Source organism: Maylandia zebra, linkage group LG4, assembly GCF_041146795.1.
Source record: "Maylandia zebra isolate NMK-2024a linkage group LG4, Mzebra_GT3a, whole genome shotgun sequence".
NCBI classification, from domain to species: Eukaryota; Metazoa; Chordata; class Actinopteri; order Cichliformes; family Cichlidae; genus Maylandia; species Maylandia zebra.
The window spans coordinates 36,418,315-36,428,831 of record NC_135170.1 but is presented as its reverse complement, the minus strand read 5'-3'; the positions used below and the strand labels follow the sequence as shown (position 1 = coordinate 36,428,831).

Below are 10,517 nucleotides of genomic sequence, written 5' to 3'. Positions count from 1 at the left end.
AGGCCAAAATAACAAACAAAACAAGCTAAGTCAGGAGGAGGTGCTATCTAGAACCCTATGTGAAATCAAACATCAAACAAAAGACAAGCGCTACACCTAACTCCCTAACTGAAATAAACAGGAGAAAACAGTGCAAGGAGAAACAATATGGCAGCTCACCCCTTCTGTTGCAGTGCTATTTACAATGAAAACTAATGTACACACTATATACAAAACTCAGAAAAGCTGCAAAAATCACAGGCACAAAAGTCTCAGGTTTTGGAGGCCAGGGTCAGGTCTGCTGCTGCTGTCAGTGGCTGCCCCGGGACAACTGCTGGTGAGGGATTTGAAGAAGATCACATGGCCAGGGGACCAATCAGCAGCCGTCAGCTCATCCACTCCAGGACCTGCAAAGACTTAAAGGCACAGACAACAACAGCCACCAAAACAGATTATGGACAGGGCCATAACACCCCCCTTCCCAAGACCAAATATCTCCCCTAAAGATGTTTGGCGCTTAGGGGTTCCGAAAACCACGTGACAGCACATCTGCCAGTACATTCTCTGTCCCTTTTTTGTGATGGATCTCCAGATTGAAATCCTGTACTAAGAGGGACCATCTCATGAGCCTTTGGTTAGAATTTTGCATTCGGGTCAAAAACACGAGGGGGTTGTGGTCTGTGTAAACAATGACAGGTGCTGAACTGGAACCGACATAGACCTCGAAATGCTGTAGAGCAAGCAATAGAGAGAGGGCTTCTTTTTCAATGGTGCTGTATTTCTGTTGGTGGGGACCAGGGCAGGGCAGTCTTTTCAAACTTATGTTGCGTTCCTGTACCCCTAGACTGGGGCGTAACATAAAGTGGGGGCTCATCCAGGACAACTGCTGGTGAGGGATTTGAAGAAGATCACATGGCCAGGGGACCAATCAGCAGCTGTCAGCTCATCCACTCCGGGACCTGCAAAGACTTAAAGGCACAGACAACAACAGCCACCAAAACAGATTATGGACAGGGCCATAACAGAGCCACAGCTGTAAAGCTGCTGCTCATGATGTCGGTTTGGAAACATGAAGGTGATACAAATCATACACATATACCAACAAGACAGTGTACATCACTGTCACAACAGTGTTTGTTTCAGTTCAAAGGCTTTATGGTTTTTCCTGTAACACCTGGTGGTGTAGTCGGTGATTTTTTTGTCAGTTCAGCCTTTTATATTATGTTTAACCCGAGTGACCACCCGGTCAGCTGGTGGGTAACAGGCATCTCCGAAAACGTTAGAGCACTTGTGCAAATATGTGATGTCTTGATGAATCGAGCAGATATTTAAAGTTTACACAGAAACATTCTCACATGAAAATATCTTAAAAGTTTATTTTGTGCCACAGACAGAGTAATATTTCAAACTCCGCCACTCTGTGTTCCTCCGCCACTGCCTCGTTTGAGTTTTGGTCGAAATGCATTCTGGGATATTGCATTTCGTCATTTCAAGCTGATTGGAGACCAGAACAGCCAATCCGATTTTTTTGCATCCAAGTCTGTGATTGGCTGGTTTTGTGGCACAAATATAACGGTGCAGAGAAAGAGTTGAGCGCTCACGGGCAGAAATGTTAAGAGAGCGCGAGCAACACATTGCGAGCGAGCGCAAAAACTGAGCGAGAGGGGCTGCTGTTGTGTGTGTGTGTGTGTGTGTGTGTGTGTGTGTGTGTGTGTGTGTGTGTGTGTGTGTGTGTGTGGATAACAGCAAACACTGAAATACATTTTTTGCACGCAGGAATGGATTTTGTTCACTCGAATTTAGCTTTTCTTCACTCAAAATAAATTTCTTCTCAAAATGCAACACTTGCACCTGCAATTTTTTCCCCCGTGCGCTCAGTAGTGGCACAAAAATACCGCCATAGCTTCCTAACTACATTCATACTCATACTCTTGCTGACTGGAGGAACCAGGGATCAAACCACTAAACTTCCGATCAGTAGGTGACCCGCTCTACCTCATGAGCTATAGCCACCTACTAGCAAAGACAAGTAAACCCTCACTAGGTTTTGGATCAAGTCTACACTCACAAACCTGTCAAACCTGCACTTGAAACGTTGGCTACCATAGCTGTATAGTATTGCAACACAGCATTTGGGTCTTCTAACTAAAATAGGAAAATAGGAACATAAATAGCACCATCGCCTCTGTCAGTGCGCCCCTGGGCAGCTGTGGCTACAATGTAGCTGCCATCACCAGTGTGCGAATGTGTGGATGAATGTGTGGATGACTGAATGTAGGGTAAAGCGCTATATAAATACAGGCCATTTACCATTTTTTACCATCATTGCCAGACCTGGCAAACATCTGGTTGACACTCTGCCATGACACCAGCCAGTCAGAAGTGCCACCTTGATACCAGATCCGGGCCAGACCGGTTTTCTATGGGCCTGGGCCACATACACCAAACCACAATCGAGCCAGATGTTACATGCCATCACATAGACAGTACCACCTATGCCAGGCCAGGCCCATATCTGGATGACATACCACTTATCATGCCAGAAGTCAGCCAGCAGTCCTGGCTTGACACCAGATCCGGGCCAGACCTGTCTGCTATGTGGGATATCTGATAACAGACACAATCGCCGGTAGAGTCTGCATGCGTGCGCTCCTGAGCAGGACTCACATTTTGGTCTTTGACTGTTTTTGTCATTCAGCGGGGATCAGGCCCAAGTTTAAACAGCTGATTTCACCTTTGTCCTACTGACACATGAGGAGGAGGAAAGACTTTAAATCCCAGGAACGGCATCTTTTTTACAGTTTGCATTCAGTGAAATAATGAGAAAGTTCCTGTTTTATCTTCATCAGACCCACAGGAGACATGCCTGCGTGTTTTGGGGATTTGACAGATTTTTCTCGAGGAGCTGAGCTGGTCTGGAAACCCGGGAACGTACTGTTGAAAGGATTTCTCATTATCAGGAAGGTCTGCCTCCTAAAACTGCTCCAGACTCTGGAGTCTGTTTGAGTTATTGTGCATTATGTTTGATGCTTATGATCAAGTGGAGCGAGCACACAGACAATCTGCAGTCCAGAGTTTTTATTAGCAAAGAGCTCCTCCTGTGGGATTAATACCAATATAAAAAATCACGTGAAATCAAAATCAGCCCAGTGAAGTCTGAATATTAAGTAATGATCAGTTCAACTTGGCAATAAAAAAACAGCCCTGATTTTGTTTCTCGCGTCAGTGAGCGATGAACAGACGATTATGATGACCTGGATGACTGAGCGCCTTCACAGACCTCATCTAACAGTTTTCCAGGTTTCATGCTGAGCTCCTCAGAAATAAAAGATGCTAAATAGTCTTTAAATCCTTAAAATCATCACTTCATGCGCGCGGACTGCGTCCTAGTCCACATCCACAAACACCATCTGCACACCCGGACTGCACTATGAAGCGCTCTGCTTTTGCTTCGTTACACAGAAGTTTTATTTATTTGTTTGTCATTATCACCTCGATCAGCGAGTGTTTGGCCCTGCAGCCTGGGAGCAGCGGCTGGCACCTGCAGCATGAATGCACCCAGCTACACCCACACCACAAAAACACTTTACAAATCATTAAAGCTGTGATTACTCCCATTATACGCGGACGTGTCAGGACTCGTGTGCGCTCAGAGTCGTGCAGGAACGCTTTCCCCCTACAAGACGGAGCGCAGACTCGCACCATCAGGTCACATCAGGCCATCGGGGCAGCTCATCTGTCCTTTTCTGTCCTCGTAAAATGTCCACAATCAGAACAAGAAATGTTTTTATTTTATTTATATAAGTGAGTGGAATGAGTCTTCAGTTGAATGTTTTTTAATAGGCAAAAAATACTTAAATAAGTAAACGAGTCGAATTTTTGTCTCTTTTTCCTATTTTTGCTGATCCGTGACTTAAAATCGTGATCTGTGAGATTTTTGATCGTTGCACCACTACTTTTGACCAAAACCACCCCGTTCCTGTTGGTGGAAAAATGCACCATGTTGACCAATGAAAAAATGATATGGCCACATGACATTTGGTTGTTTAGGAAGAGGCGGAAGATTTAGGAGTGAGAGAGAGAGAGAGAGAGAGAGAGAGAGCTTTGAGATGTGAGAGATTTGTGACGTTTAGCGTGTTTGCAGTGTGTAGTTAATGTGTTGTCTTGTGTAGTTAGTGTGTTGTGGATAGTTTTGTGTTGTGTGTCAGAACAATGAGGCGACTGCTGTCTCCAGGTAGAAACAGCAGTGACACACCTGCTGCTGTCAGACCTGCAGGTATCAGGCTGTGATGTTTCCTTTATAGTGGACAGAAATATTTGCAGTGGCACAAATAATTTGTGGCATCTTATTGAAGAACAGCTGATTGTTCTGTAAACAGTTTGAAATGGTTATTAAAAAAGGGTAAAAGGTAAATTGCTGCAAATAACTTTGTTGTTTGCAAACCTTGTGCATATGATTTTAAAACTGACAGTTTATATTTGTATTTAAAGTTATGAAATATGATTCATTAAACATGTTTGTGGTTGTTACAGTAAAACTATCACTTTTTCTACTTGGATTTTATGTTTTTTGTCTGATTTTAGATCAGTTGTGTTAGTACAGTCTGTCAAAATGAAAACATGACTATAAATTCAGACACGTGAGGCTGTGCTGAAAGGATGAGACCAAACAAGGCAAATAAATAGTTTTTAAAGGTGAAATTAGGAGGGAAAATAGTTAAAAATGGACGCTTATACCCTGGACCCCAGAGGGTTAAACGTTTTTTTTAAAGTAACACAATAGTTACTTTTCAAGTAATTAATTACTTTTAGAATATTGTAACTCAGTTACTAACTCGGTTACTTTTTTGAAGAAGTAACTAGTAACTGTTATTAATTACGCTTTCAAAATAACTTGCCCAACACTGGTTAGGATCAGCAGCATTTGCCCAGATAATGAAATTCTGGAGCCTTCTTGGGACTCCAGACTACATTTGCTCAGGTCAGTGCTGCTGTGTGGAGCATGGAAAAGCTGCACAAGTCCAGTAACTGCATCAAGTCGTCTCAGTCTGAAGGCCAACAGAGCAGTGGGCCGACCTGGAGCCTGCAAGGAAAAGGAGAACAGGGAGGACGGAGAAAGGCTGGGCACCAGACCCAGACAGGGCCAGGACAGAGCGGGAGGAGCACTGGGCATATTATTTACTGGAGGTGAGATCATTTCAATTTAAACAACAGCAAAATTCTTTTTATTTGCATCACAAATTTCATGCAGATTTAATTTAATTTGTTTGCATCTTTAACGAGGTTCTCATCACGTCTGGCGTGGAGTCAGAAAACCTCGCCTTTGGCTTTGTGTTTGTTTAACATGACACTATAACTATGTCAACAACTAGGACGCTCTAACACTCAAAATATGAGTAAAGTGAGCAACATTTTTCTCATTTTAAACCTAAGATTGAAATTTCACTTTAAAGTATGACAGTGAAATATCCCTGATGACTCGAATGGACGTGTTTTATGCTTTATGGCTCTGGACAGGCGTGGATGAAAAATGGCTGTAAAGCTGCAGGGCTGTGGTTCTCTCCGGCTCAGAATCGATGGGTTAATGCTTATGCAGGATAATCTCTTGAGCTCTGCGGCTTTTCAGAAGTGTTTGGTTGAACTTTGGACCTCGAGTTTCAGCTGCTCCTCAGTTTACTGAAGATTAAACTGTTAAACGAGCATGAAAGCAACACAACACATCAGGAGAGTCACTCCTGTGCGGCTGAGACAGGATTTGTCTTGATCGGAGGCTCTAACTAAATATCATCTGTGTCTGAACTGGTTTCCTCGAACCTGTCAGCCCCTCTGATGTGAAATGAAACTTGGCGTGATGTCTGTTATTCACTGTGTTGACTGTGAGTGGATTCCACATTCTTAGGCACACCCTAAACCATTAAGCTTTCTGCTGTTCGTGACTGAAACAATCACAGGTGTCTCCTCCCAGGCTCGGCGCCAGCTCACCATCATCCCTCCTCCTCCTCACTCGCTCATCTGAGAGTATAAAAAATCCTGCGCTGTCTGAGCGCTCCACTTTCTCCTCTTCAGCTGAAGCAGAAAGACAGCATCCTTCATCCTCATCATCACACGAGACGATGTCCTTCAGGTCTGCTAGTGGGGGAATGTTCCGGGGCAGCAGCAGGTCCCTTTCCGGCGCCATGGGAGGAGTCAGAATGTCTACTGCTTCATCCGCAATGTCTCTGTTTGGTGGTGGCGGTGGTGGAGGTGGAGGTGGAGGTGGAAGTGGATCTGCCTACAGCTTTGGCTTCAGCGGTGGAGCAGGTGGCGGTGGAGCAGGTGGCGGTGGTTTCGGGTTTGGAGGTGGTGCTGGTGACAGTGTTGGGCTCTCTGCCAATGAGAAAGCCACCATGCAGAACCTGAACGACCGTCTGGCCTCCTACCTGGACAAGGTGCGCAAGCTGGAGGCGGCCAATGCCGAGCTGGAGAAGAAGATCAGAGAGTTCCTGGAGAAGAAGACCTCCCCCTCCTCCAAAGACTACAGCCAGTACTACAAAACCATCGCAGAGCTGCATGCAAAGGTAGGCTCACCTTTGTTTAGTCACATGACCAAGGTGCACGCACAGCATTGCTCAGCCTTGCATCAGCTTCATCTTCAGCTCCAGGATCTGTTTCCTGAAGCAGAAAAAAGCAGTGCAGTCAGAGAGTAAAGCACCACAAAGCATTTAAAAACACAAAGGAGGATGTGAAGGTGAATAAGAGTCAGAACAGAAGGAAACACCCGAGAAAGACGAAGGTGTGACATCACAGCCTCACACTTTCATCACTTTTCACAGAAACTAAGAAAATCTGTTTGTGCAGCGCGAAGATAAAAGAAATGAGCAGATTAAAAACCTCACTGCAGAAATGTATCATTTATATTTAAGATGACATCATCACATAAAGCTGAACTCGGTGCTCTGTCAGTTTGTCTTCACCTGTAAAATCGGATATTCTTAAACTGCCCTGTTTTCACCTTCAGATCCAGGATGCTACCAAAATCAACGGTGGCATCTACCTCTCCATCGACAACGCCAAGCTGGCCGCTGAAGACTTCAGGCTCAAGTGAGTGAACGAGTTTGTTAATGAAGCCAGCAGTTCATTTATGACATGTTGAGTATGAATGAAAAACATATTTCAGGGTTTGTTTTTCCAGTCAAATATGAATCAGGGGGACTCGTAGTGGCTCGTGTTTAGGGGAAGCACACATTAATCTTAAGACCTCAGTCTGAGTTTTTAAAAGACTTTTTTTGTTTTCTGTTCTCATGCTGTCCTCCTGTAGCCCAGCATGAGCAGAGCTCTCTTTTTTTCCTCTTGTACTTTCCCATTGTAGTGTACATTTCAGTGTTTTTCTGTAACGCTACCGTTCTCTGACTGTATCCCCATGTGATGTCTGTGTTGTGTGTGTAAGGTCGGGGGGCGGGTTCATTCCACTGCCTGTGGTGAATAAAATTTTAACTTGAACTTGAAAAGATTTTAATAAGCAACAGAAAATAAAGAAAAAATGTAACAGTAACTCCACAGCTGTGTGCAGCTAGCTTTTTAATTTATGACTTTGTCACGCCTGCAAACAACAGCATGACATCATAATTAAATAACGCTCTTTCAGATCCTAAACCACACCCACTTTTCACTCACTGTCACTCTTATTTCCTTAAGGTAGCTCTTGCTGTATATTAGCACTATTCAGGCTTTGCAGTCACATGACCACTAACCATGTGATGTTAACTTGTCTAATGCTGGCAAACAAAAAAAGCCTAACCAGCACAGAAGTGTGCGTCCCCCTGTCGCTGGGCGAGAGAGAACCACCGCTGTGGTTACTAGTCCAGCGCTAAAGTCACGTTTACATGGAGGAGAGCAGCTCGTGCGCAAACAATCCTAACTTCTCGCGGAGCGGCAGTAAAACAGGAAGCAACGAACGCTGGCCTTCAAAGTAAAAGCAACTTCTTCCTGCTGAAGCCAAAACATTTCAAACAGCAGAGCTTTTACTTTAAACGTTCTTCTTTTCAGTTTCAGTTTCACTGCTGCTCAGAGAGTCGTTGGTTTGCAGATAGTTCGACGGCTTAGATGCAACCAAATGAGGTTTTTCTGTTTCTGATTGTTTGGGAAATTTCTGAATGCTTGTGTTCTTCTGCAGGTACGAGAACGAGCTGGCCATGCGTCAGTCCGTGGAGGCCGACATCGCCGGGCTCAGGAGAGTCCTGGATGAGCTGACTCTGACCAGGACTGATCTGGAGATGCAGATCGAGGGCCTGAAGGAGGAGCTGGTCTTCCTCAAGAAGAACCACGAGGAGGTCAGTGAGCTCTTGCTCTGTGTTTGGGGATAAATAATATCCCAGCTATTAATAGATGTCCATTAATGTGCCTCCTGGTTGTATTTGTAGGAGCTGCTGGCCATGCGGACTCAGATGAGCGGTCAGGTAAACGTAGAAGTGGACGCTGCTCCTCAGGAGGACCTCAACAAGGTCATGGAGGAGATCAGAGAGCACTACGAGGGTCTCGCTGCCAAGCAACGCAAAGAACTGGACGCCTGGTTCCAGGCGAAGGTGAGGCAGGATTTTTAACTCAGGAGATAAACAATCCCAGAAGATGAGCCTCTGACTTCTTCTCTAGCATCACCAGGATGTTTCTGGGTTTTCCATTCAGTTTTATTCATACAGAAGAAACCACAACCAGCTGTTGTAAAGACTCCACAATAATACTAATGGCTTGTTTTGTAGACACTGAGCATGATGGGTGCATCATACCTGGTGGCTGGATGGACGAGGGGTGAATGACTTAATATTGATCTAAATAAACATCACAACATTGTTTTTGGTCCTTTCAGTCCGAAGCGCTGAACAAAGAAGTCGTCGCCAGCACAGAAACCATGCAGACGTCCAAATCAGAGCTCACAGATCTCAAACGGTTGCTGCAGAGCCTGGAGATCGAGCTGCAGTCACAGCTCAGCATGGTCAGTATCACAGCACACAAAGGTTTTCATAGCTTTCCAGAAAACACACTGAGCCTCCTCCTCTGTGCCTCCTGCAGAAAGCCGGGTTGGAGGGCACGCTGGCTGAGACTCAGAGCCGGTACGCCATGCAGCTGTCTGGTTACCAGAACCAGGTACTCATGCTGGAGGAGCAGCTGTCGCAGCTGAGGGCAGACCTGGAGCGGCAGTCCCACGAGTACCAGAGGCTGCTGGACATCAAGACCAGGCTGGAGATGGAGATCGCCGAGTACAGGAGGCTGCTCGAAGGAGAGGGCACCGGCAGGTCAGAGCCTTTACCTGTAAAAACGTTTAGGACAGACAAATATGAAAAATGCTTTAGTGACAGCAAACAAATGTTTCTGAAATATTTATGTTCAGTGATTAAATCCAGACGGTCCTGTTTGTCTCCTACTGCAGTAAAACCACCACCTCCACCACCTCCAAAACCTCCTCCTCCTCCACCTCCTCCACTGCCTCCTCTGGGCCCACCAGCGTCACCACCAAAAAACAAATCGTCATCGTAGAGGAGGTCGTGGACGGGAAGGTGGTGAGCTCCCACAAAGAAGAGGTCACCCTGTGAGTTCCAGCAGAGGGCGCTCTCACAGAAATGAACATGCAAATAAAAATCCGCTGAGGAGTTTCAGAATAAAAATGCGTTTTGTGTCTTTTGTTTGGGCTGAAATTCAAATTAAGTTCAGTTAAATTAATCAGGTCCAGGAAGTGATCAAATATACTGTGTTAGCTGTTGAGTCACAGTAATTTCAGGTCCCTCATCTTCGGAAACTGTCATGTAATTGGACGATTCACTCAAAAGCTGGTTAAAGGTGTGAAGTTGGTGACAGTGTTTCTGTGAAGATGCAAGATGCAGTCAAAGGACAAATGACTGAGATAGAGCAGGAAGATTGCACTCACGCATTTATTACTTCCAGGCTGGACGTTTGTTTCTTCATGATATTGTAACGTGAGGGTTCACCAGATGGTTTGGAATCTCTCTGAATAATTAGGAACAGCAAGATGGAGACGGATAACTTTTTAGCAGCCTCTTTACTCTCAGCACACAGCAACAACAACCCACACTTCCTGTGTGCATGAATACTTCACTGTCCTCTCAGAAGCCAGGAAATCTCATACAGATCAAAACAGGGAAAACAACCAGGTAGATATAACACATACTTATTACTGGTTTGAACATGCATATCTAAACATTCAAACGTGTAAACATGTAAATATCAAAACCACCAAATAGCTACATAACTAACTTTATAACCTTTGTAAACACCTCTTTGTATATCATTTAAATTTACTTCTACACTTTACAATATCATAATTACACAAAGCTACAGACCCACTCTTACCCAATTAGCTAGCAGCTAATGACCCTCACACCTGTGCAGTTAATAAAAGTAATGTTTGTCATGCTGTTGCACACATGTAAGAGGGTCATAAATCACATGTTGTTATAATTACACAAAATGTGTTCTAAACCCACAAACCGTTCCTGTTATACCTGCCTTTTAGGACCTCCAAGCCTGTAGTTATGTTCATTATCAGT

At 44.7% G+C, this 10,517-nt stretch overlaps 1 protein-coding gene across 1 annotated transcript; it reads left to right on the top strand.

The window, feature by feature from the left end:
- Positions 1-4,975: 4,975 nt before the first annotated feature.
- Positions 4,976-9,617, top strand: LOC101470433 (keratin, type I cytoskeletal 50 kDa). Its single transcript, XM_023153725.3, has 8 exons — positions 4,976-5,166; positions 5,945-6,536; positions 6,977-7,059; positions 8,132-8,288; positions 8,379-8,540; positions 8,822-8,947; positions 9,025-9,248; positions 9,383-9,617. The coding sequence occupies exons 1-8, from the start codon at positions 4,982-4,984 to the stop codon at positions 9,543-9,545; spliced, it is 1,692 nt and encodes a 563-aa protein (XP_023009493.2). The 5' UTR covers positions 4,976-4,981; the 3' UTR covers positions 9,546-9,617.
- Positions 9,618-10,517: the final 900 nt, after the last annotated feature.

Coding starts and splice junctions, on each gene's coding strand:
- LOC101470433 (XM_023153725.3), top strand. CDS start 4,982: ATGGAAAAGCTGCACAAGTCCAGTAACTGCATCAAGTCGTCTCAGTCT. Junction 8,948..9,024: donor TGCAGTCACAGCTCAGCATG/GTCAGTATCACA, acceptor TGCCTCCTGCAG/AAAGCCGGGTTGGAGGGCAC. Junction 9,249..9,382: donor GAAGGAGAGGGCACCGGCAG/GTCAGAGCCTTT, acceptor CTCCTACTGCAG/TAAAACCACCACCTCCACCA.